This window comes from Excalfactoria chinensis, chromosome 13 (genome assembly GCF_039878825.1).
Source record: "Excalfactoria chinensis isolate bCotChi1 chromosome 13, bCotChi1.hap2, whole genome shotgun sequence".
NCBI classification, from domain to species: Eukaryota; Metazoa; Chordata; class Aves; order Galliformes; family Phasianidae; genus Excalfactoria; species Excalfactoria chinensis.
The window spans coordinates 2,622,101-2,649,056 of record NC_092837.1 but is presented as its reverse complement, the minus strand read 5'-3'; the positions used below and the strand labels follow the sequence as shown (position 1 = coordinate 2,649,056).

The following is a 26,956-nucleotide window of genomic DNA, read 5'->3' as shown; positions in this document are numbered from 1 at the left end:
GCCAAAGCCGGAATCCTGCCTGTGTTCTCCTCTCTGCTGTCAGACAGAACACAAGAGAGAGCCAGGGAAAGATCTACGCCGTGTTTGCTGTTATTCTGGGGGAAGCAAGTGAAAACCAGAGAGCTGCAGTCGTGGTTAGCTGAAGTTTGCTGAGGTCCTGCAAGTTTATCTGACGGCAGCAAGGAATGTGTAACAGATCCGTATGCATGTGACTGCTGGATGGATTCTATTTATGTCTCTGTAAACATGCAATTATGAAATGAGCTCCACATGATGATGCCGGTGCCGTCCCTGTGTGACCTGGTCAGCTGTCCCTGGGGTTTGCTTGGACTTAGCTTGTAGAACGTGGTGCTGCTGGAAGGTGGTCAAGCAATGGGACATGAGAAACACCAGCATGAATCACAGAACCAGTAGGGCTGGAAAAGACCCCTGGGATTACCCAATCCAATCCCAGCCCATTCCCACTGACCACATCCCCAAGTGCCACATCTCCACAACCTGGAACAGCTCAGGGGTGGCATCCCCACCCCTCCCTGGGCAGCTGTGCCTGACCATACCCAACCACATTAGCAGGTAAGAGAGAAAGCACTGTGAAGTGGGTAATTTGGGTGTTGCCTTCCTTTGCCCTGTAATTCCAGGGTGTTTGATGTGTCTTGGTAATAAGCAAAGAAGTTTCCTACCCAGAAGAATGCTGGTTTCAGGAAACTCACTAGTCCGGGCTATTTCAGCATCAGGTGCGTATCTCACCATACAGGTTTCCCTGCTCAAGCAGCAGGCAGCCTGTCAGCAAGGTGCACTTCATGAAGGAAGACCGTGGAAGCAAACAGGTGCCCACAGTGCAGGGCTGGGCTGGTAGGGATGAGCCAGAGTGCAGCGCCTGCAGCCTGGGACATACAAGCTGTTGGCTGCTGCCTGCTTGGAGCCTGTGTACCCCTGGGGGGCATGGCAGCTGGTGATGCAAACGGATGAGTCACCTTTAAAACAATGGTTTCTTCATGCACAGTGACTCAGGGTAAAAGAAAAACAGGTTCTTCAATAAGCTGAAGCCTGTAAGATTGCAAGAAGGAGTAAAGCAGGGGGACATCTTTAACCTTGTGCTGCCAGATGACATCTTTTCCTACAGGTAACAGAGTGCTGGCAGGGGGAGTGGTGTGGGGCTGTGTGCAGCTGCCTCACCTCTATGTACCCCAACGTCTCCCTGTGTCCCAGCACACATGGATGTGTGCGCAGAGCAAATGCATCTCCCATGGGCCAGCAGCACGCGGTGCAGTTTTAGCGCAGAAATCATTAGCATAGCAACCTGAGCATGAAGCTGCACACCTGAAAAAGATTTCAATACATCAGAGGAGCAAGGTGAAAGGGAGGATAAGCTACGGGCTGTGAACGAAAGCAATGCAGCCGGATTAACCAAGCAAGCTCCCAGCAAAGGTCCTTTCTTGTACTCCATGCGTTTGCATGGGGACAGCAGCTCCCCTCGGCTCCCTCCTTGCGGCGCTGCTCTGTGCAGGAGGAAGCTCAGGTCCCGCGGAGCCAATGGGTGCGGGCAGGCCGGGCTGCTCCCGCAGCTCTCCATCCATAGGTGGCAGCAGCCCTCACATCTGTCACCTCACAGCCGCTGGCTTTTTCTGCAATGATTTCCAGACCTTGAGTGCACGATGCTGCCACAAGAGGAACGAAGCATCCTTCGTGCTGTTTGCCTGGTTTGCTATTAAGACAGATAGCAAAGTCAAACTTGATGGTAGCAGGAGAGGAGAGTTTTGTTCCAGCACAACTTTGTGGCCTCTTGCTCCCAGGTTACAGTGATAGTACAGGAGGTGACGGATTCATATTGTGCCAAGGGAGGTCCACGCTGGGTGTTAGGGAACACCAAAGAGCAGTGATTCATGGGCACAGGCTGCCTGGGGAGTGGGGGAGTCCCCATCCCTGCAGGTGTTCAAGAGCCAGGGGAATGTGGCACTTGGGGATGCAGCCATAGCAGAGATGGGCTCCATCAGCAGCAGGCAGGATGGGAAGGCTGGCAAGCTGCAGGCCAGGAGAGCATCTACTGCAGGAGGCAGTGGGACACTGGCTGCAGCACTGGGGGACTGTACAGTTGAAATTATACAAAGGTAAAGTAAATGGATAGCCAGAGATCATATAGGAAAGACTCACCAATGTTGAAGCTCACTGTAGAAACTCCACACAGAAGCAACCTCCAGAAAGAGATGCTGCCTTAGTGCTGGTCAGCCCTTAAATGGGATCTAGGAGAGGTGGAGTCAAGCTCTACCCCTTCCTGGAGCACAGCTGAATTACCTTCACCTGTGCTCCCACAGCTGACCCATCACTTGCCTCAGATGGTCAATCAGAGGTTCAGGCTGTGATCAGCAGTTTCCCATACAGGGATGTAATGGGGAATGCTGTGAGCACTGAGGTTGGGTGAGACCAGAGAGCAGCAAATGTGGGGCAGGATGGAGCTGTGCTCTTTCAGCATCTTCAGTGATTCCCCTCTGTAGGAGAACAGGGCTGTGATCACTCCAGCTTAGGCTGAATTGCACTTTTTTACCTGCAAAAATGAATCCTTCCTTTAATTGAATCAGGTATTCTTCTCTGCCTGAAGGTATTCTTCCTTTTGGCTGACGAGATGTTCCTGGAGTGATGGCGGCTGTAACCCACCAAAGCAGAGGGTTTTTTGTCAGAGAGAAACAATCCTGAGTGAAATCTTTCAACCTGAAATGCAGTGTTTCTGTAGGTGGCCAGGCTGATGGGCGCTGTGCCGTGACGGTCACCATGTTGAGATGGCTGTTGTGTTAGGATGGGTGATGTGTAGTGATGGGCATCATGTTGAGAGGCTGACACATCTGGCCTCTCCACCTTAGCATTCCCCATGAGCTGCTCCACACCGGAGCTCAGAACAAAGCCCAATGGAGTGTTAATGGTGACAAGTTCACACTAAGGGCAGAATTCCTCATTTTGATGCTTCAGAACCCAGCAGCAACAAGAGACTGCTTTTACAGATGAGCAGGTCCTCTCAGCTTGTCCTTGACAGCTGCAGATAACAGAAAGATGAGGGCTTCATTACCTTGTAATTAAACTCACGTTACCATCTTATGTCAGTACAGTACCTAACACAAAATGAGCTGCTGATTTTTGGTCATGTTTGCAGTGGTCATTCATTAGGAGGCAGCAGCATGGGGGGACACAGATGGATGGGGATGGGGTCCTGCACCTGGATAGAGGCCAAGGAACAGTCGAGCTTCTGAGGGCTCCTTTCCTCACTGGGAGATTCGCAGGGAGCAATTTCCATCTTGGAGACACTACAGAGCAGCAGTTGGTTGCTGCTGCAGCACAGAGCTCAGGCTCAGGCTGTCACTGTGCTGTTCCAGCTCCATCTGTGCCCACTGCCATGGCACATTGAGTGACAGCAGGTCCTTGATGAAGCAGTTCAGTCTTTGGAAGTCTGCAGTTCCTCCTGGCTTGGGCTGCCTGCACTCCCATCCATGGAAACGGTTGGTTTGTTAATTCGGGACCATCGCTGCATGTGATGGTGTGTGTGCAGAGCACCCTCCCAATCAGCGGCAGGGAATTTGGGACAGCCATTAGAGGAGTGGGGTGAAGAATAGGGCAGGGTCAAGGCTGCCGCAGTATGGGGTTTGCCTTCAACCTTAAAGACATCACAGGATGGAAAGCCAACTCCTGGCAATGCCATTGCTCTGGTCATGTTCAGCTCAACATGAAGGCAGCGCACACCCCTGCTGCAGCCCTGCAGTTTCAGCACTGCTGCCTCCATTGCAGGGTTATGTGTCCCCTCACCAGTTTCGCTCTGACTGTTGGGCTGGGATGAGTCAAAACTCAGAGCAGAACTGAGACGGCAGTGCTTTGCTGTGCTGTGGGATGGGGACAGCCCTGATCTGTGCCCCTGGAGACCACATGCACATCGGACCCCACCTGCACCCCAAAATGGGGCCCTCATCTGCTGGGCTGCAGCACAGGAGGCATCACAACATCCCTCCCTTTCAAGGCAGACTTCAGGTGAGTGCATTGCAAAACCTTCTCCTGAGGCCAAACCCAGGGGAAATGGACCGATGGCATCACTTGGAATCAACCTGTAACTTTTTTCCTTGCGACTGCCGGGTTCCTCACATGGAAAACAACCCCTTCTCTTTTTTCTCCATTGTAAAACAATCCCAAATGCTCAGTGCATGTTTGCCATGTGCTCATCCATCCTGCGTGCACGGTGACGTTCCTCATCCTTCTGTTAGTACAGATGCTGCAAAGGCAATAACCCTGAAATGTCACAGCTGCAGATTCGTAGCGCACAGATAAGATGGGGTGCTTAAAGAAGGAATCACTCCATACTTAAATATTAGCTAGAAGACAGCAAAATCTGCAGGAAGAGAACAACGCAGCGCACAGCACCTGTGTGCTCCGCATTGCTGCTGCACCTGAGCAGCACTGAGTGCCCCAAGATGGGCAAATGAATGGAAGGTCATTGGGAAGTTTGGGGAAGTGGGCAGGCAGCTCATCGCAGTGAAGTGCACAGCCAGGGAAATGCCGAGTGCTACGCTGAGATTTTCAGTGCTGTCCCTCATGGCAGTGCCACCTCCTTCATGTCAATGACACCCCAGCGGGGTACCCCCCTCCTGCCAGGCACAGCCCAGCTGCCCTTCACTGTGGACGTGTTATCTGGCTTTTCACACCACCTTTCTCTCCTTGTTTCATCGATCAGACCATTCCAATCCCATCGCAGGGCTGCTAATGACCGCGCTGCACCAGCAGTGCTTTAACCTCCGTGTTTTTTCCCAGCATTCACTGTCAGCTTTACAAAGTGCCACTTAAAATACATGTGGTCCATTATTATAATCTCCATTGCAGCTGAAGGTGCAGCAGCATCTCCTACACCGAACCGTGTGGCACTGGGACACATCCAGGGTAGCCTGACCCCCCGCCCCCCCAGCAATGCAATCAGTCCCCCCAGGTCTCCATTGCCATCTGCACTGCCCTCTGCACAGACACAGCCCATGGGTGGGCGATGGGCTCGGTGTGGCTGCATTAAAACCATCCTCATTCCATGTATGAGTATTCTGGCTTTTGCTTTAGGAATGGGGAAGATGCTTGGAGAGCAGTGGCCAGGATGGGTGAGACATCAGCAGCCCCTGGGAGGGCTTTGGGGCAGCAGATCACAGCTGGCTCCTGGGGCTGACGTTGGATGCTTCCCTCATTTCGTGGTAAGTCGGAGGGTTGTTTATTATTTTTTTTAGAGCTTTTTATTATTCATCTGTTGCAATCACAGCAAACGCATCATTTCACAGCCCTACATGGAAATCCAAAGCCAAGGAGCTATTTTTAGAGTGCTAAATGCCTCCCTTCGACGTATTAACTTCAGAAGAGTAAATACTAAAGGCACTCTTGTCACATTTGAGGCAGTTAGGCAGCAGCACGGCAGTGGCTGTAATGGGGAGAGAAAGCGACGCTGTGCCACCAGCACTTCATTAAACACAATGAAGGAGATCCTACCGCAATCCTTCCAAGGGAAGCTGAGGGCACATTCATTCACTTCCACATCCATCGCAGTGGGTTTATGGGGACAGCTCCACCCCATCGGTGTTTCAGAGTCATTGAAGCATTCGGGTTGTTAAGAGCTCGCAGATCCCCCATCCAACCCCATCCCTCCACCATAACCACGTCCCCACGCGCCACATCTCCATGGGTTGGGAACACCTCTGGGCACTGATGCCCAAGTGCAAACCCTCTGGGCACAGATAGCCACACAACCCAGTGGTACAGAGCACGCCGATATGCACGCACACGTAAAACACTGCTTTATTGACTGCATTTGCCAACACATTGAGGAATGCAAAGGTTCTGTTCTGTTGTTTTGTTTTGTTTTTTTTCTCTCATAAGCAATGGGCCATGGTCCCAACGTGTATTAAAGCATACACTGTACCTAAACAGGATGAAAGTAATGGCGGACAGAGCTATTCCAAGGCAACACAAAGAGCATGCATAATACAGTCTCACACAGAACGAGTCTGATAACGTTATATTGCTTTAAGGATTAACTAACATGGAAAATGTACAAAAAGGAGAAATAGGTTTTTGCATTAATGAAAAATACATTTTTTTCTTCTCTACAAAGGAATTTCTAATACAAGAAAATAAATATTGCAACATAAGCCAAAAATAATTTAAAATTGCTCTTTTCAATATATTTTCAATATTTCTCTTTTATATTAACAAATGGCACATCACGTTCTTTGAAACAAAGAAAACAGAAGGCTTTTCCTCCTCCTGCGACATTCATATCGTTTCCTGTGACTGACGTGGGGTGGGTCTGGGCTGTGTGCGGATGGAGCAAACGGGGAGACCCGGCGGAACAAAACAGCGCCGTCCCTGGTGAGAGGGGAGGAGGATGAGCGGGTCTGGGGAGCGGAGCTGGGAGCGGGGGCTGACCCAGCGCTGCGCTGCTGCCGGGGCTGCTGGATGGGGCTGCCCCGCTGCCGAGGCGACGGGCGCTCTTAACAGTGCAAAACTGCAGTTTATACATCTGAAAAGACAATATATATATATTTGTTTTCCTCTAGCAAAATAAACCCCTTAGATTCTCTCTTTCTCTTCGTCTCAAAATACATTTTACAGCATCATCATCATCATCATCAAAAAAAAAAAAAAAAAGAAAGAAAAAAGAAAAAAAGAAGAAAAACCAACAAAGAAAAAGTAATATGGCCCTTGTGCATCGCTCTCATCACGCAGCCCCCGGCTCCTCCCGACCCGGTGCCAAACCACGCGGCAGAGTTCCGCAGGGTCCCCCCGTTTGCTTTCCTGTACTGAGAAGACGAGGAGTGCAGAAGCCGATGAGTGGAGCTGCGGACAGTGAGAAGTTGTGGATTGCTTTTGTTTAACCATAACTGAGTGAAGCACACGGAAGCAAGATTCATTAAAAGGCAGCATATTGATTATTGGTATGACTCTTATACTAGGATACTGTAGCTAAAGCTAGCAAGCCTGATAAGATAAACTAAGTCCTATTTACTGTATTTAACATTATCTGAACATACCGAGCCTTAATTAATGAGCAGATTTCCATTCCCAGCCTCGATGGATGAATTTCTAAGGGAGGTGGTTCCCATTTGGCCGATCCATGGTTCTGTTCCCCGCAGTGCAGCTGTGCTCTGGGTGCTCCATCCCAGCTCGGGGAGCACCTGGGGCCGTGGGCTGCCTGGGGTCAGCCGGGCTGCAATCTGACTGCTAATAAGGACTCTCTGAAGGCCGATAAAAGCTGATCTACTCTAAAACACCGGGACAGTCGGTTAAAGGAGTCTCAGAGTATCAGAAGAAAGCTCACAGTGAAATGAGCAAAAAGCACTGGAAATCAAAAGGGAGGGGCGCGGGCTCAGCACCCCTTCAGCAAGCTTGGAACCTAACGCCGCAGCAGTGTGCATGAGTGTGTCGTTAGTCCTCGGGTGCTAAACAACTCCAACTGCTCCTAGTGAGAAGTTTCCGGTTTCTGGCTGTGCTGCTTGACTTGTCAACGTAATTCTTTGGCATCCACAAGAAAAGATTTGACTGCTCTGTTGGACAACCGTAGGGTTTCCTGTTAGAAGTGATGGGTTTTAACCAGTTTGCAGAAGTGTCCCAGGTTACTTTGTTTCCTTTTTTTTTGTTTTTTGTTTTTTTTTTCCTTTTTTTAAACATTTTTTTTTTAAATTATTCTTAAAAAAACAACAACAAAAGTTTCAGTGAATTCCTTTTTTTTTTTTGTCTTTTTGTTCCCTGAGCTCACACTGGGGTCACTCCAATAAAACAACGTAGCGCGACTTCACTGTGACCTTTGAAGCCAAAACTGAAGTAATGGTGCAATTAAGTGCAAACACGGAAATTCGCCTGCCTCGTCGGTAACGTGGGCTTTGAACAATATTTAAGGCTTATTGGGGGACGTTTTATGCATTAAATTATTGTCATCGTTGATAACGTCAGCTTCTGTGAATCACCCTCCACACAAGGAGTCAACAGCTCGTAACCAGGGTTTAAGGAATTAAAAGAAAAACAACAACAAAAAAGGATCAAGGATGGGGAGGAATAAATTCACCGTTTCCATTGTAGCGTTTTCATTAGAAAATCAGAGGGCAGAGCGTGCTCCTTACCCCCCCAGTGCAGTGCCTGGGGCTGAGCACGCTGCTGTGCAGGGGGGCTCAGCTGGGTGCGGGGCTGCCCAGTCCCTCACTGCTCCTAAAGGGTTTTTCCCTCCCTGTCCTTCCCTACACCTCCATCCCAGCTTGCTGGGTGCTAACCCATGAACCTGAGCAAACTGCTTCTGAGGGCTGCGGCCGAGTTGCCGCCTCGGGGACAGGGATAACCCAGGATGGTTTCTGGTCAGAAGGGAAAAAAGCAATGATGGAGATTCTTCTACAAACACAAACACAAAGTGGCTCTCTCCCGCCCCAAGCGCTCCCCCCCCACCGAACTCATTGTGCTTTTGTCGTTATTTATTTTAGCATCACGTACTTTCCTGCCTTGTCAATGCACGCGCCCATGGCTGGCTTCCCTGCTCAGCTCCCGGCCCCTGCCCTTACCCCGATACAGCCCAAGGAGGGAGATCTGCCCCTCTGGAATAATGCCCATTGCGTGGCCAGCCCTGCAGGGAGCAGGCCAGCCGGAGGGGACAACTACTGTCACAGCAATCTACGTCGGTGAAGCTGAAGCTGTATCTCAGGCAAAAAGAGAAGAGAAAGACAACGGTGCCGAATTTCCAACTATATATACAGATTAAAAATCCCCCTCTCGCTGTGATACTAGGCAGAAATCGGACATGGCAGTTGTGATGGGAGGAGCGGGGTGGCCACGTGCCGTTAGGAAGCCAGGATGCTCATCCGCACGATCTCCTCGCCGCCCGGCTCCAGCTGGCCCCGCTGCGCCCGGCCGCCCCGCGGCTCCCCGTCCGAGTCGCTCATCTCGGCGTCGGAGAAGTAGCCGTCCGTCTCGGCCTCGAAGCGATGCAGGGGGGGCCCTCCGGGGCCGTCGGTCTTGGGAGGCTGCGAGCGCCGGGTCCCTCGGCTCTCCTTTGGTAATTTGAACCTGACGATGGTTTTCGGGCTACCTACGGGGTCAGGCACTTGAGCCGCGGGGTTGGGCTCGGGCCGAGCGCTGTTGGCCGCCACCACCGCCTCCTCCTCTCCTGCACAGCTCCTCGGGGCTGACGGGTCGCTGCCTTTGGGGCCGGGCCCCTTCCTCGCCACCCTTTTTGCCTCACCCGATCCCCTGCGGTCCGCGGGCCTCGCCGCCCCTTTCTCCGACCTGCCGGGCCGTGATTCCTGGGCACAGGGCTTGGCAGCATCGTCTGACAGGTCGCTGGCGTGGTTAGTCCACTGCTCAGAGCCCTCCTGCTGGCTCCTGAAGACGGCATTCAGGCCGCTCCGGGGCAGCTTTTTCTTAGTGTTCGTTCTCGTTTTGCTTTTCACTTTCTTGGCGGCCTCGCTCTGTTTGAATGGGGACCTCAGGGAGTGGTCCATCATGAAGCTGAGCAGCGTCTCCTCGTCCTGGAGCAGCTCCTCGGACAGGCCGGGTGTGCTGTCCTCGTGGTGTGCGTTGTTCAGGGACCACTCGCTCATGGCCATGTTCTCGGCTGTGATCTGCACCGACTGCGCCAGCCAGCTGTTGAAGAAGGTCCCGTCAATGGGGAAGGAAGTCGACAAGCCTGGGAAAACAAAAGTGGAGGACTGGCTCAGGAACAAGAAGCAGCTCTTCCCGTTGACTGAGAACACGCAGAGCTCAGCAAAACTCCCTGACATGGGATAAACTCAGAATGACAAAGCACAGTGTGCCACGTGGGGAGCTAGGAGGGGGGGGCTGCTGCAGAAATGAATGGTGAATTGGGGTCATATCACATACAGATCTGAGCGGAGCATCTTCCTGCAGCACTGAAACACAGCCTAGGACCACAGTACAAGTGCAGGGGCAGCAAGACAAGGAGGGCTCAGCATCCCCACACAAGGAGCTGCTGCACAGTCTGGCTCAGGGACATGTCCTGTCTGACCCACCCCCCCAGCTGCTGCCGCACTGCCCGCAGCACAGCACTAACACAGCTCCCAGCACACTCCTGAACAGGCAGTGAACCCTAACACAGCATGCCTTGGGTGAGATGGGAGGAGGGTTGGGAGCTCTCTCCAAGCACTTGGAAGCACGAGAACCAAAGAGAGGCAGCAGAAATGACAGGCTGGAATGGAAAAAGCTGAAAAGCATCCTAATAATTCTGTCTGAGAGCAAGAGTGAGCATGATGGGCTGGGACGTGCTGAAGCAGCAGACTGAGAAGCAATGCCAAAGGCACACAACCAACTTCAATCCCTACAACAGAAACCCATCAGTCCGACATCACAGCTTCCTTCAGGGCTGGGGGAAAAGATGAGATCTGACTTTTGCTGTGAGTGCTCGCCTGTCAAAGGAGCAGTGCAGAGATGGAGCAATGGTGCTGACTCACAGCATGGCAAACACATCACCTCCCTGTGGTGCATGACCCAGTGCTGCCTTTCTGCATGGGTGAGCACCCCAGGGGCTAACTGCTGGTATGAAGCTGCAGTGAGCCCAGTCTAGGAACCGTCACCCTGAAGAAGTCCCCATGTGCCCCTGTGGTTCTTCTACAGAACAGCCCTGATGGTGCTGCAGGGCAGGTGGCACAGAGGCAATCAGCTCAGGGCACCCTAAAATTCTTCCCCCATCACAGCAGCCCCAAGCGATGCCTCAAGCTCTTTGTAAAATCCAGCACGCTGCAAGACCCTGGTGAAGCTTTGCAAGACCTCGCTCCTCTTCTCTGCTGCCTGGTTTTCCAGACTGACTGAAGGGCAGTTTCTTTCCACAGCCCCATAGGACCCATTCAATAGGACAAAGTTTGCCCCCAAAACTCCCCCTGCTCTGCTGGTGGGGTTGAAGCTGATGAAGCAGAGCAGGACGTGGGAGAAGCATCTGCTGGAACAGCCCTGATGGTGCTGGAGGTACATGCAAGCAAAATGGCACAGAAGATGTATAGGATCCGCCCTGCTTTGAAGTGGGTAAGTCTGATTTTATCACTGAGTGCAATTGCAGCTTTTCTTGCACGCTGTGCAACCCCAAGGCTGTTTAATAACCTGGACCCAGCAGGGTGAGGTCTCTGCTGCAGCACTGTGGCCATGGCATGCTGGGGCTGATCCCACATGGGATGGGCTGGGGGCTGCACCGCACTCCTCAACTCTGCTCCCTAAAAGCAGGAGCCTCCAGAGAGCTGCCAGCCCACCAGAAGCCCATAAAATCAGACTTACCCAGTTGTCCCAACACAGTTTCGTTGACTGATTTCCTTTTTTCTTTCTTCTCAGGGCTATTTTTTCTACCATCTCTTCCTTTCCTTCTCGGATCACTTTTCTTACCCTTTGTCTTCTTCCCAGTTTGTTCTGGCATTTTTTAGAGAAAAAGGAAAACTCTGTGTGAGACAAGGCACCAGGGTGAGCCAGCTCCACAGGGTGCACCTTACAGGGACAAAGGCTGTGCCACCTCTTGGCCAAAAAGTAGGCTCACGTCTCTATGGGTTAAGGCAACGTAAATCCTGTAGGCTACACAAAAGAGGTTTGGGCTGTGGCACGGCCACAAGAGCGGTGCCACCAAAGGCAGAGAACTTGCTAGAAATCGTGCAGCCACCAAGGCACCCTCCTGGAATGGGGTTTTGGGGACTGCAGGGAGAAGCAGAGGGGACAGCCCCCAAACTCTGCTTTGGAAACTTCACAGAGTCCAGGAACAAGCCCAAAGCCTGCTGTAAAACCCACTGGGAGATGAGAAATAACCTCAAACTCCATTCAGAAACCCTGCAGAAGAACAGCAACGCACCCAAACCATTCCAAAGCCCTCCAGGAGACCAGGGACACTCCAAACCTGCTGGCACATCATGGAAACTGCCTGCGCACACCCCAGGCTGGCTGTGGGCACAGCTGCAGGAGGGACTGAGCTGCAAAGTTCATGGCATTGGCAGTGTTTCTCAGCAGACCTCGGTGTGATTTTACCTTTCAGCTGTGGTAACTGTTCACACTCATTACAGACGGCGGTGGAAAAAAAAACAAAGCTATAAAACTGGTGTATTGAACACAGCTAAACAGAGGAGGAAAGATGAGCAACATCACCTATGGAAAGCCAGGAATGTAACTGCAAGCTATGCAGCCGTTCAGCTAAAAATCAATGCGTCCTAAATGGTTTCGAATTTCTACTGGATTTATTCCTCTTGGGTAAACAGGACAAACACATACCCTATAAAAGTACAACCTGTATTGCCAAGCGCAATACTCCAAAGGTTTTTAGTTACTCTCTCAGGCCCAGAGAAGTCCGTGCTAAAGCATCCGTTTTGATTTTTGAAGGGGGAAGGACAGTGCTCTTACACCAGCATCTGGACAGCTGATGGAGGTGAGCTGATGGAGGTTGCCAGCCTGGCCAACAGCTCAGACCTGCAAAAGCCATGCAGCTACCAAAGCAACGATGTTAAGAACTGGATACTGTTGCTGATGCAAGTGCATCAATTTACTGTGTTGGATGGGGGCAGCCCAGAGAACAGCTCCTCTTCTTCCAGCTGGGCTGGAAACGTAGGGGGCAGCAGAGGAGGGCATCTGCACAGCACCTGCATGCACAGGGGATTTACAGTCCCAGAGCTGCCAGAACCCCTCACAAGCACAGGGCTCACCACAAGAAAGAAAAGCAAAAGCAAAACGGGTATTTGTTGCCATTCCTGTCAAATAACAGGAGAAACAGACACATTTTTCACTTTGCTTGCAAAATAAAAACATAACTTTGTTTGGACAGCACAACGGATCTAAAGAAAAACATGAACATGACTTTGTGGAGAGGGACCTGTCAAAACAGCAGCCATGTTTCAAAGACAGGCAGAGTTTTCTTTCTGCTTCATGCAATAAAAATAAGGGAGAGAGAGATGGGTTCATCTTACATGGGCAGTTCTCACTGATTTTATTAAAAACCTCCTGCTGAAATCACCATCTATCAGTGAGAAAAATAACCCCTCAAGAATGGCGCTTCATATAGGAGCCATTCCAAAACTAACCTGAGCTTAAACCATCTCTGGGATAACCCCAACAGACTTTGGTTACAGCTATAAGGAAAGGGGATAAAAACCAGCTTCATCCAGGCAAAACAGTACAGATTTTCTTCTTTCTCCGAGAAACTGCAGGCGTGCAGAGCAATCCAGTCAGGAGCAGCACAGAGGATTGCTACAGGGACCACTCCCCATTGACTGCAACTCACTCAGCCACTGAATCACTTTCCAGCCACTAACGATGCAGAACACAGCAGCATGGTATCCATAGGTTTAGTCCTGTGAGCTGCTGAGGACCTTTAGCTCTAAGTCACCTGAAGCGAGGAGACCCAGCAAAACACATGGGTGCTGAGAGCATCGTGTAGGATGAAAGCACTGAGGATGGGAGCAGTGTGTAGGGTTGGAGGAAGGATGTCCTGAGGGCTGGGATGTGCTACCCCACAGTGGGGAGCTGTGCTGTCAACAGAAAATGAAACACCAAAACGCTCTTTGACCCATGGAAAGTGCACCAGGGAGGCCACCCAGCAGATGAACAGCAGCTTGGCTCAGACAAGCACATGAGCATAAAGCTCATAGGCAAATGCAAAGTGTTTGGGGCTACATGAGAATAGCACTTGCATCAAAATGCAATTACAAAGCCTGCATACCTATCTGCTGTATCAATCACCCCATAACTACAGTCCTCCAGGCAGGCTAAACACTCACAGGTGCTCCAGTTCCCCCCAGTGCACACCTAATGCTACCGGGAGCTCTCACCCCATGCTCTGGTGCTCCAGCTCCATTCAGTCCTGTGCTAGGAAGCGAGTTCCCATCCTGCCAAAAGCCTTCCTGGAAAAGGACCAAGCTGAAGAACTGGGTTCAGCCAGCTTCCCCAAACAGCCGACATGACAGCAGGCTGTGCTCCTGAAGCAGCCCTTACAGTGAAACCTGCTAACCAGGGGAGCAGCAACCTGCCCCCGCCATCAGCACACATCCCCATTGCACAGCCTGGGCCGCGTGCTGCCCAGCTCTGGCTGCCATGCAAGGCAAGCTGCACAGGATCCAAGCTCCACACGTCTCAACACACACACGTCTCAGCCTCCAAAACTTCAGTCAAAGGGAACCTTTGTAAAGGAAAGCTCAGCCCAGACAGTTCCTGAAGAAACCCCAAACATGTGATGGATTCAAATGCAACTCCAAAGCCACAAACACAACAAGAGCATTTGCCAAAGCTCCAGATGCTGCTTCTGGAAAAAGTGTTCTGCAGCCACAGAGCCTGGTCCTGTGCTGCCACTGAAATAAAGGAGGAGGGATGCAGGGCTGCGGGTTTGGGCAGTGCTTGTTTAAAAGGGGGAAAAAAAAGACAGAAGGAAAACAACTTTATTTCAGCTCCTTAACGAAGAGGTGCCAGAGGCTTTGCAGGAAGTGCGTGTGTCATTCCTACTAGCCAGTATAACAGAGCAGGAAGAACTACAGGCCACAGAGCTGATGGAGGTAAAAGTCATCCCATCCACAGCTTAACTTCTGACACAACCAGAGCAAACCAAACAAGACCCCAGAGCTGCTTCATAGGGCCAAGCAGTGCTGAGGAGCAGCCCCGTGCTCAGGACTTGCTTTTAAAGTGAGGAATGGAATCAAGTGCTACTGCAGCAGCGCCTTCATGTGAACCCTGGGATCCTGCTTTAGCACCAGCACCTAACAGCAGTCATCTGAGTGAGGATCAGGAGAGATGTGTGACAGCAAGGACTGCTGGCACCTCGGTCCTCCTCGGTAAGGCATTATTGAACGCTTCAGAACAAAGCTGTCAGTGTTTGATGAGTCAACATAAGAACCGCGCTGGAAGCAGCCAGCAGGGCAAGGGAGGCTCTGCCTTCCTCTGCTGGGGTACTGAGGCTCAGAGGAGGGCACTGAGCAGACCCTGCAAGTGGTACTGACCTGGGTAAAGATCTTTCTCGATGAGTATCATCTGCAGGTGGAAGATCTGCTCCTGGAGTTTGCAAATGGTGTGTTTCATTTTCTCCCGCCTCGTCACCATGTAACAGAGATTTCTAACCTAAAAGAAACACAAGAAACAGTGTCTGGTTTAGCAGGGCTGGAAATGAATCCCCAAGCTGCATCACTGTTTTGCTTCCTGGGGACAGCTCTGTGCCTGGCTGTCCATCCCAGCCTCACCCAAGCTGAACACAAACACCCACCTCAGTCTGTAACCTCTCCTTCACAGGCAGAACTCACAAGCAGGATTCACACTTCTGCACCCATACTTTCTAACACAGCTCTTGGGCAGGAAAACAGGTCCAGGGCACTGCCCTGAGCAGTCAGGGTTAACCTGAAGTGCATCCTTCAATCTGTTCTGCTGAAGAACATCAATGCATAAAGAGAGCAATACTCACCAAAAGGGAACAGAGCTAAGAGAACCCCAGGTACCTTACCAGAAACCACACAGCAACAGTGTGGATGCGCAAGCTGTTGTAATCTCCCATTAATTGCTCACAGGCCTAATGATGCAGTTAATGTTTCTAAAGCATTATGCAAGTCTCAGAGGTTGGGATGCCACAGGAGCAGTACTGTAATGCAGCTGGGGCATCCCCTCCTATCATGGACCACTTCACACTCGACACAGGGACTCACATCAGAAGTTGTGGGGCTATTGGAGAACTATTTCCATCCTTATCCATTAATTCTCCTTTTGCATCCAGCATAAAGGTGGGCAAGGAGGGCAGAGCCAGGCCCAGCAGTGGGGGGCAGCAGCACAGCTGTGCTGCCTGCATGAGCCATGCAGAACTGCCCACTGCCCTGCAGCAGGTGCTGATGGTGTACAAACAGCAGAACACCCAGCTGACATCAGACTGTGCCAGTAGCCACGTGCAGGTGTGGCTGTCCTGACCCACAGCTGGCCAGCACCTTCCCCTCCACACACTGATTCATGTTTGCCCCACAGGTACCTGCAGCCTCACTTCATTTTGTACTACAGCTCATGACATTTTACCAACCAAGAGGGAAGCTCTACATGCAAGACACCGAGGATAAGAAATATGCATTTCCCTAATGCTTCCTTCTCCAGCCCTAGCCCCCCAGGACAAGCTCCCACCAGCAGCACATCCATCAAGGGCAGGATGCATCCCCCAGTTCCTGCAGCTCTCATGCAAACCAGTGGTATCACAGCTGCTTCTCATGGGCATGCAGCTGCAGACAGCTCCATTGCCAGCCTGGTGCTAAGGCTCAGTGACACTGTGTGCAGCACAACTGGGGCAGCCCAGCTCTGTCACCACGGCTGCAGCCATGCAGTGGTTCCCCAGGACATGACTAGTTTTGGTGGGGTTAGCCAACCTGTGAACCCACACATGGGCACAGTGAGCAGCCTGTGGCCTCATTGCCACCTGGGGACAGTCTGGAAACACCCAGGTGTACAGGAGAGAAAAGCTTTTTTTCCCCCTTCCATCTCTTAGCTGTAAATATACAGCACACAGCTCGCTGCTTCATATTTTACTACATTCTCTTTTTTTTTGTTCTGGATGGAAGAAAACATCAAACTGAAATTTCTTTATGAGGAAAACAACTGCCTCTGGCAAGCAATATATCAAAGTGTTTGGCAATATCTCCTCTCTGCAATTTTATACTCCTGGAAGAAAGCATCACTTGCACTCTGCTTAGAGAGACTGCTGGTATTTACACACACTTAGACAGTAAGACAGCACCCGCACTGCTTCCCCAGCCAAGCTGAGATGCTGGGATGAAAGCCTGGGAACCATACAGCTTTTTGTTACAACTAATTTAAACAGCCAGCTCTTGGTAAAGGCTTTAAACAAAAAAGGCCAAGAAGAAAAGGAGGAAAAGCTGGGAGGACCAGATCAGGATATCCAGGAAATGGGACTGACATATTTGCAGAGCTAAACCTCAACCCTCGGTTCATTTCTAAGCATTGCCTGGAGAGCTGCTGGGGGCTGCCATCACCCCAAATCCACACTGAGCCTCCTGGGAGAGTTCGGTCTGTAAAGGGATGCACAACAACAACCCTGATGGAGCACATGGGTTTGCCATTACAGGGAAAACCACACTCACCCTCTCCAGGTCTTGCCTGAGGTGTGTGAAAAGCTTCAAGCGCCGGTAGAGAACATCCTGCTCCTGCTGAGCCAAGTTGTCCACTTCATCCGTTTTTGGTGTCAGCAGCGGCTTGTTGGAGTTTGCTTTCCTCTTCAGCTTCCAGTACTGATAGACAAAATCCACCAGCGACTCACTTAAATCGAGGTTTTCTGCCACCTCGGAAGGCTTCACGAGTTCATAGAAGTCCTCCTCCAGCTGCTGGAGCTTTTGTTTCCGCAGCGTCACCTTCTCCAGGTCCAGCTGGGCTTGGTCAGGTTCTGTCCGCGCCTCCTCGGGTAGTTTGGTGGCACCGGTGCTGTGCTCCAGGCAGAAGGACTTAAACTTCACTTCATCGTTGTCTGCTAAAATAGTCCGCATGTCGAGGTTGTGGTCAAAGGCGCAGGTGACGTGGAACGCGGTGACACAGGCGGGCATGGAGCACTGTGGGGAGAAGGACAGGGCTGATGGTGAGGGCACAACAGGACCACAACACAGCTTCACTAAGGGAGCGATGCCCTCAGGGGGACAGCACCCACCCCCAAGCAATAGATGCTCTATAACATGCTGCTCAGGCTGCACTGCCCCAGTCCTACACACCAATGAGGGTGGGCACCAAAATCCCCAGCAGAAGGAACCCAGGGCTCACCAGGCACCTCCTCACCTAACCTGCTTGTGTTCTCTGCAACAAGCCATGATGCCTTTTACCTATCGTAAATATGAGACTCTGATGGTTGTTCCAGCAACATGTCAAGCCAATGGGATGCCCAAAGATTGAAAGCTGATTCATCCTGAGAAATTTCCATCCTGATTTCATCCCGCTCCCTACCCTACACCACTGCTATGCCATTGTTAGTGACAGCCAACAGGTGTTAGGGTTTGGGAGTGAATGGAGTATGTAAGAAGCAGCCAATGCTCCCAAATCACAATGCCTTTTTCTTCTGGAAGTTATACAGACTTTAATTAGCTCCATTAAAAAAAAATAAAAATAGGAAAGAAGAATGAAATTCACTATATGGAGAGCAAACATGCTCCGTATGATCATGAAATAAGGTTTGAGAATTGGTTCAGTGTCTAGACTTATCAAAGACCTGACCACTTCCCTAACTTACCTTACACTTCAGTTACTTGAATCTCACCATCAGCAAAACAGAAGAACCCCAGACCTGGTTTCCTACAGATGAAAAGCAACCCACTGCCATCGCAGCACCCATACCCATATCAGCACAGCCTCCCCCTCTGTTCATTAACTGTTTTTTAATGGTTCATAATGTCAAGTAATTGCTTCAACCATAACCCATAAGAAATCACTCTCCTCCAGCTGCTAATGACCAGTTTAACTGCAATAATGAGGCATTTTAAGTGACCTATTACTGTAGGCACAGCACTTCAGCATTATGCAGGGACTGCTCTGGCTGGGCAGCGTGGTGCAGCACCAGCCTGGCCACAAACCTCCCCACACACAGAACACAAACCACCAGGATGCTGTAGGGTTCCACCAGGGCTCTGCTGTGCTGCACTTTGATTTTCAAATGGAATAGAAATGTTGATAGTATCTGAGGAACCAGAACCTGGATTGCTAAGCATTAGTATGCCCCAGGGGTGGATGCTGGGCACCAGTTCTCCCAGCAGTGACATGCTGCTGGTGGAGCTGCTGGTGGCACAAGGCTGCCACCAGGGCCAGGGCTCCGCATCCACTATACTTGTTGTGTCCATCCATACTCGCATCTCCAGGTGCTGACACGGAATGCAAGCAGCTCAACTCGCTCTATTCAAATATATCCTCTTGTTCCTAATTTCAGCCCGGAACTGCATGTGAAGGTGGCTGCCAGCTTTTGGAGGAGTTAATATATCATGTGCTGGCTTTTAAAGTGCACACGCTCGCTCCTGCAGTCACAGAGAGAGATTTACTACAAGGAAGAGATGCAATGCCGTTTGATGGAGTCCCTCTTCCTCACTTTAATGGCACATTAAGGTTGGAAGCCTTTGCCAGCTGTAAGTTCCCTTGATTGAGTTTTCTTGTCTGGTAGCCAAGATGGTAATCTTACCGAACAGAGATATACGGCCATGGACATACTCCATTGTGTCTATTTTGGTGTAACAGCTGGGGGTGCTTCAAACTAAATCATCAGGAAGAGCTCTTTGTGTTGCAATGCACATAAATACCTACAGAAACAGGGACACAGCAGCCGGAACTGGGGGCAGCCCACAGCAGTGTGATGTCATCATCAACACATCCAAGGCTCACTTGGACAGCACCAGGGGCAATCACACTTCAGGAATAAAGCAAAGTGAATGACATCCATCCCAGATTCCTCTTCCAGCAGATGGCAAGCAGTAGTTGTCAGAAACCGTGCCCGAAAAGCAAACAGAAAACAATGAGGCTGCTCCAATGACATGGCAACAAAGGAACATATCTGGTCAGCAGCAGCTCTCAGTGACCTTGTTTGAGCCAAAAGTAGGCACACATTGATCCATCCCAGCCCTGGTGAGCAGAGTGGAGCAGGGTTGGACTCATCTGTGTGGGTGCTGCCACATGGAATAGCCTGGGTGTACAGAGTGGGCACCCCCTGACCTGCTCTGCATCCAATCCCGCTCCCGCGGTGCCTTTAGCTCCAGGATTTCAGAACATCCGCTGCACCAGGTAGAAGCAAATCTATTCCCAAACACAATTCTGAGATGGCAAAAACTGCACCAGAGATCGATGTGGGCTATTAATTAGTTCTCAAACCGATCCTGGTGGGAAGAAGTAGAGGGATGGCTTTACTTGCCCATGGAATTCAAACACTGCTAACCATGAAACCCAGCAGACGTTTAACAGCTTACAGTGGTGCTACACTGTAGTTCTGAGGCAGAAGTGGAAGGAAGTGGCTACTCCAACAGAACTGGAAGGGAAATTTAGGAAGGAAAAACCAATTACCAGCGCTGAACCCCAGCCAAGCCATCAAATATGACACTTCTGCATCCTCATAAAGAAATACCATGCAATTTTTAGTGACCACAGATGGGTTGGTTCCTGGTGGCACTTTTCAGATAGAAAATGCAGTTTCAGCCCCTCTGTGTCCTTATGTGATGGCGGGGCTCCACTTCACACTGGGGCTCAGGATGTTGGTGAGCACTCACACTGCTCTGCCCCTGCTCCCAAGTCTCAAGTTTTTGGATGATGCCAGCAAAAGATGATGTCCTTTGCAGAAGATTGCCACCAATTAATGGAGATGCAGCTTTTCGGGCTGTCCTGAAAGTTAAGTTCTTCTAGAAGAGACTGTTTCTGTTCCCATTGAGAAGGTCAGCAGGTTCCTCTTGTCCACAAGAGTGTCAGGACATGGACTGCACAGATCCTGGTTCCTGGCACTCTCTCTTGCAGTTCAGCAATGCAAACAAGAAAATTCCTGCTGGATACCGAGTGCTCCTTGGTATATCCTGATGTCTGACCACAAGAACCACCACATAAAGTCATGACTTCTCCTTAAGAGGGAATGGGAAAAGGGTGTTTTCAGGGTTGTATTACTTACACCCAGCACAAGGGAGCACTGGATCAACTACAGCAAGTTTACAGCTTTCTACCAGAAAAACAAGAAAAGTACCGATGTGCAATCAGAAATACCAGAGACACAGAAAGGCGCAGAGGGCAGAAGATATGCTTCCCTTTTGGTGGTCAAATCTGGACGGGAAGGAATACCTCAACACAGAGATGCCTCACATTGGTCTCTGACAGCAGTGGAGGCTTCTGAAGCAGCAGTTCTGCCTGTGGTTACCCTCTGCCTGTTGGGTATGATGAGCTCCTGCTTTCCAGCTCCCTTCCAGACATATTGCCTTTTGTTCTGGCTGAGCCTGCTTCCAGTCACTCAGATAAACCTGCCCTGGAAGCAGCGAGGACCTTCTGCAGCCTGCGGGTACCTGGAGCATCAGCTCCTGCTGCCAGGAGTGCAAGCTGAATGCCTTAACAGCAAACAACCCTCTCCTCTCAGAGCTGTGTCATAAACCTAAAACGCTGACAAAGGTAGTTAGATTACACCTGTATAAACAGGCACTAATCAAAAATATGCTCCATAAACATCAGCTCTCAAAACACAGATCTCTACCTCTGATGCATACGGAACGTGTTTATTTATCTACAAGTGAGCTTGCTGACTTACTCCACAAATCCTCAAACAAAGGCACTGCTTGCTTCTTTCTCCTCCTTGAAGCAAAACCCACCCTGAAAGCATTCAGGTGGCATCAGCAGACACTCTGCTGACAGCCTCATGAAGTCACATCGGACGGTAAAGCTCCTGTTCCATTTCAGGTGACATTTAATGCAAATCCATGCAGTCCCGGGGACTGCAATGCTAACACGTAATGCCAGTGCTGAGAGGATGAAGCCCTGGAGGAGCTGAATTTTCTTTGATGCTGCCAAGCCTGTTTGCCTCCTCTCCCTGCCCTTCCGTTCTTTGAAAGCAGTTGCCGCTATGACACAGTATCTCCATCTGGCAGGGTGAATAAGCAGATCCACCCAGAACCATCAAAAAAAAAAAGAAGTGAGTCAACACTAGAGATTTAAAGAAGTATTGTGAGGTTTCATTTCAAGCTAAGGGGATTGCTTTTAAATAGCTCCCTTTAAAGTATTAAACCTGAGGCAGTCACACCAACGCAGCAGAGCCTGCAGCCCTGTTCCATCACCCTCCTGCCACCAGCTCTGCTCTCCAGTACTTACTGCCACACGCATCCACCTCCATGGTGCAGCTCCCGGTGCTGTACAGGAGCTGATTAGCTGGGATTGGGACGCATCCAAACCTTTCTCCCTATTTTTCAAAGCTTAATGGCTATTCCATCTCCCTACTGCATGCCAAGACTGCTTCCACGACTGGTCTGCCAAGGAAAGCATGAGCACCAGCACCGTACAGCTGCAGATCCCAACCCATCCTCTGGGACCACCAGAGTGAAGCTTGATGCAAGCGACCCAGCAAAGCTCCTGCACTGACAGCACAGCCCCAAAGCTCTGCTCCACTTTTCTAAGAGGAGAGTCCTGAGCTCCTGCTTTTAGCTGAACGCCTCGCCACCTCGTCAGCGTGCTGCTGCTGTGGGAAGAGCAGGAAATCGGATGTCTGCGGTGCTCTGCTTAGGTGCAGCAAAACAGGAGAACAGCTGGGAATGTAATATGCAGTAAATACTCTATTTTGCAAGCCAGCAGGCTTGGGGGTGGGTGAGGAGGGGGGCTGCCTGATCCTGAGGCTTCCTGCTGTCCCCCTCGAGAAAGGCTTCACATTCAACCCCATAGCTTGTGAAATGCTCAGGCTTTAAATCCCATGAGAAATGGGCTTCCTGACAGCCACGCCAAGCCCTTCCGCTGGGGGTTCCTATCTCCAACCAAGGTCATCTGCAGTCCTGGTAATTAGTGTCACCACAGCAACATCGCTGTATTATGCAAAAGAAAGTTAATCTAGATTCCTGGCACTCAATACATTAAAAGATTGCAAGCAACAATGGCTAATGATGTCTGATTGGTGTTCATGCTTCTTGTTAGGTGCGCTCTTGGGACTTAGGCCAGGAATGATCCCAGCCTGGATCTCGTCCACCAACAGCCCGAGAATCTCTGGTGGCTGCTATAGGCACAACCAAGGGGCCTGAGTTTCCTCACTGCTGATTCACATACCTGAATGCAGGTTCCAGTGCACTCCTTGCAGAGGCTGCAGGACAAAGCCCATCTGCTCGCTGGGATATGTGAGATCTTTGTAATGGGTTCCATTTTTTCAGGACATCCAATGCTAACCTGGTCACAAAATAGAAGACATGTTCAGTACCTGTTACTATCCCAAATCATCTACAGGGGATATCTGAGGCAGTCAGAACGAGGGGTGTATTTTGTTTCTTATTTTTCAGGTCACTCATAACTTGGGTAAAAAATCAACACAAAACCCAGAAACAAATACAGGTGATGTTCTGGCCTTTCTTTTGTATCCATCTGCCTGCCAGTTTGAGCTGGTGTTTATCCTTACTGTTCTGAATGCTGGTACATCCCTACCTCTCTGGCACTCCTCTTTGCACCTCACATCATGGGAGAACAAAGTGACACTTCACAGACTGTTCCAACCTCATCCCCTCCTTGGGGAGTGTGGGTGCTTGAGTAGGGCAGCAGCTTGCACCCTCCAGTTTTCTCCTTAATGGGGAGCTGCTTGGCTGTTAACACTCAGCTTGGAGCCTGATGGGCATCGTGACTCCAACCTCAGCTCGATGAGCCCAACTAGAATTAGTCTTGATAGATATCTGAGCTCAGACCTGGTACAATGCTATAATGTGATAGAAAGTACAGCAATAATAGTGGAGTGGCAAAGCCCTGAGCTATGGCAAACAATGACAAGCCCAAATGCAGCATCCATGGATAAAGAAATGAAGGATAAAAGTCTGCTTACCTTCAGGAGGCCTCACAAAGACAGCAATCTCCAACAAGAGCCACTTGCCTTCACTGCCAGCCTTTAAATGAGGTCTGGGAAGGGGTGGATCCTGGCTCCAGCCCTTCCAGTCACTCAGCTGCACTGCATGCACCTGATCTCCCCTGGGTTGGCCCTGCCTTCCCACCAGGTGCTCAATCACTGCTTCAAGCTGTGACTTTGTATTTCCGCTACACCTGGAAATCATGTCTGTGCCATATTTCAAGAGAAGGCTGGAAAGCATCTTACTTACTTCAGGTATCCATAAGGCACAGCTAACGTGGACCCATTTCGTCCCGCTCCGAGTGGGCTTCAGTGCTCCCCCTCTCTTCGGGCACAGCAAACACTTGGGCTGGACGCCGAGGGCGCAGGTCCGGCACAGCCAGCTGCCAATGGGGACCTTCAGGATTCCATAGCATGCCTGTGAGGCAGGAGTAAGGTTGGTTAACCTGGCCATCCTGCAGCGAGCATCCTCCCACAGCACGGCACACTGGCTGATCACTACAGCATCTGGGTGTCCTGGTAAAGAACAAAGCTGCTCCACAACCAAAGCAGCTAGTTTAAGTTCTTCCCTCCTTGTCATGTTCTTATTTTCGCATGGCTACTAATGCTTTATCAGTATGTCCTGGGATAGAATTAAAAACTGAGTGTACAAATGTGTTTTATATCCTGCAAATGGGAGCAAAAGCAGTGAGAGCAGCTCCAATGAGAATGTAAAACCAACACCTTGAGCTGACCCATCCCATGAGGCACGGGGTGGTGAATCTACCTTGAGGGTAGATGAGGGCTGTGAAGCCACAACCCCATGATTGGGAAAGATGGCCACACTGGTTAAACACCCAGCACAGACCAAAAGGGGAAGTGAAAAGAACTGCGTAAAAGTAAAAAGGGGAAACTGACAGTAATGAATATAAATCAGAAGGGAGGAGCCTCAATGAGAAGGAGCAATAAACCCAAAGGACACGAGGACATATCTGTGGCCAAGACGGTGGGAAGCAGAAGAGAACAAAAGGACTGTGCTGCCTGCAGAGCCAGCAGACCTGCTGCGATAACACACGGCACAGACAAGCCAAAGGGCTCAATAAATATTTCTCTTCCGTACTTGGGGCAGAGCCAAATGATAAGCTCTATCATATAATGATAACGATAAAATACTTTCCACTTCGGCAGTAACTTATGATTGTATTAAAGAGCAACCACTAAAACTGGACAGTCTTTAGCCAGCAGGTCCCTATAACTTGTACTTCAAGAGTTTTAAAGAGTGGCAGACAACTGCCTTGGCCACTGACATGAGGCTGCAGGACACTGAGGGTTTCTGAGAGCAGTGGAGAAGCTTGTGCCTGTGCTATTATGTCACAAGAGATGATTTAATAACAGGTAATTACATGAGCATGGTACACACACGAGCACGGGAAAGGGGGATGCTCAGCCATCATGGCCAGGGAGAGACTTTGAAGCACAATTTTAAGTTGCCCCAAACCACAGATGAACTCTGATAGTTGTAACTTCCATGGAGCAAGAGTCACTTTATGAACATACTATTGGGAAAATGAAGAATTAAAGGAGGTAGTATGATTGCTGCAGGTCGACATGGTTCATGGAGACTTAAATGTGTTTCACAGCACCTCCAAACTGGACAGACAGATCGTTTCTGTAAGAGATGTTTACAAAACACCTGGTTTGGTATGAGGCAAAGCCAAACAAACGACCCCAGCATGCATATCTGAGCACAGCTCCTCCCCTGCTTGGAGGCTCTGGACTTTGTTGCTATGTGAATGGGGACAGAGGTGGGATCTTTAAAAGCTTACAGGGGGGTGCTGGGGTTCAGACCTGAGCGTGTGCCCTGAAAACAAGATAAAATCACCCATTTTTTCCAACAGCCTTTAAATCCAACCCACAGCATCTCCTTCTGCAGCATCTCCTCCTGCAGCATCATGCTGCTTTCAGCACTAAGGCTGCTGCCGGGTCCGTCTGTCTGTCCTGATGGAGTCTGGCCCCCACACTGCTGCACAATGGGTACACGTCAGCCCATGGCCAGAAATTTCTACTTGGGCTTACTAAAAAAGAATCGCCAAAAAAAAAAGAAAGAAAGAAAGAAAAAGGAAGAAACCAACCCAAAACCATCCCCAAATCATCCTGGTATTTTTGTGGAATCTGATTCACTGATGGAAACCATTCAAAACACCCACCTCTCTCAACTATACATATCTCCTGCACTCTCCCACCTCCAGGAAATGCTGATGGAAAAGCTGCCCAAAAGATGAGAAAATGCAGGAAAAAAAAAAGGCCAACAAAACACCCTTCTCAGAAAGGAACTGAAAAGGGGCTCTGCTTTATACTCTCCAGGCCATGGGGCTGATGCTGACATCCAAGGGTTCCACTTCCCATTGGAGCCCACCCAGCAAAGTGTCCCTGGAGCCCCCGCAGTAGAGATGGATGCTCAGCAGCAGGATGCAGCCAAGTACTTCCCTGCTCCAAGCATGTATGCACAGGAGCCCACAGATATTGCTGCTCTTCCTTCTTCCCTCCAGCAAAGGCTTGAAGCCTTTACGCTCAGTTCTGAAAATAAAATGTTTTCCTCCAGGCAGCGAAATAAAATGAAATCATACACTGGGAAGCTGGGACAGAAGCCCCGTGATGTGTGACAAAGCTGGTGGAGCTGGAAGGTCCTAATGGCCCAATACAAAGTGCAGACTTAAGGGAAGCCAGCAGCCATGCTGCTTGTCCCGAGGTGCTTAGGATCCCACAGCTTGGCAAGGACAAGGAACAATGAGCACATTCATGGAAGAGGAGAAATAGAAGGTCACGGGGTTGAAGGAAAGAGGGGCAGGAGCGCAGCACGCTCAGGGAAGTGGCTCTCGGGCTGCTGCTCACCTGGTGCACGCAGACATTGCACTTGTCACAGAACACCATCTCGTTGCCATCCTCCCCCTCTGGCGAGCGGCAGACATCACACACCACGTCCTCGTCGTACTCGATGCCCAGACCCTCCTCTGTTTCAATGGCAATGTTCATGTTCTCGTAGCACATCGTCTCCAGCTCCTCCAGCACTCTCTCCAGGGTGATCTCATCCAGCTCGGGCTTTTCTGCAAAGCACAAAGCAAAGCTCTGATGGGGACATGGCACCCTGAGAGCACCCACAGCACCATGCGAGGTGGGGGGCACTTGAGACTTCAGCTCTAATCTAAACTTCAAATCCACCACAGTGGCAAGATCTGCGATTCAGAAAACGGCTGCTTCTAACTCAGGATACAGTTTATGTTTCATAGACAGTAACAAAATATTGCTGCTGGCTGAGAGGAGAGAAATCCATTCAGCTGAACCAATGCGGATAATTAGGTCTGACAGCTTAAACGTTCAAGGAGACAAGTTCTGCAAAGATGCTTTCTGCAGTGAGGGCTCAGACAAGCTTTCGCAACAGAAAGTCAATGCTTTAATTGCTAAGACTGTGAATATTGACCC

The 26,956-nt window shown here is 50.3% G+C and overlaps 1 protein-coding gene across 3 annotated transcripts in view; it reads right to left on the bottom strand.

Annotated features, from left to right (window-relative positions):
• Positions 1 to 5,781: 5,781 nt before the first annotated feature.
• The window catches only part of JADE2 (jade family PHD finger 2), a 56,126-nt gene continuing 34,951 nt past the window's right edge, over positions 5,782 to 26,956 (bottom strand). For 2 of the 3 annotated variants that reach the window (XM_072347925.1, XM_072347926.1), the window contains exons 6-12: positions 26,369 to 26,580; positions 23,748 to 23,915; positions 22,720 to 22,836; positions 17,070 to 17,531; positions 14,946 to 15,063; positions 11,266 to 11,394; positions 5,782 to 9,670 (exon numbers count right to left, since the gene is read on the bottom strand). In XM_072347925.1, the coding sequence (XP_072204026.1) occupies positions 8,826 to 9,670; positions 11,266 to 11,394; positions 14,946 to 15,063; positions 17,070 to 17,531; positions 22,720 to 22,836; positions 23,748 to 23,915; positions 26,369 to 26,580 (2,051 nt within the window). In that variant the 3' untranslated portion in view covers positions 5,782 to 8,825. The remainder of the gene's footprint in view (positions 9,671 to 11,265; positions 11,395 to 14,945; positions 15,064 to 17,069; positions 17,532 to 22,719; positions 22,837 to 23,747; positions 23,916 to 26,368; positions 26,581 to 26,956) is intronic. The other variant, XM_072347927.1, reaches the window with a different exon arrangement.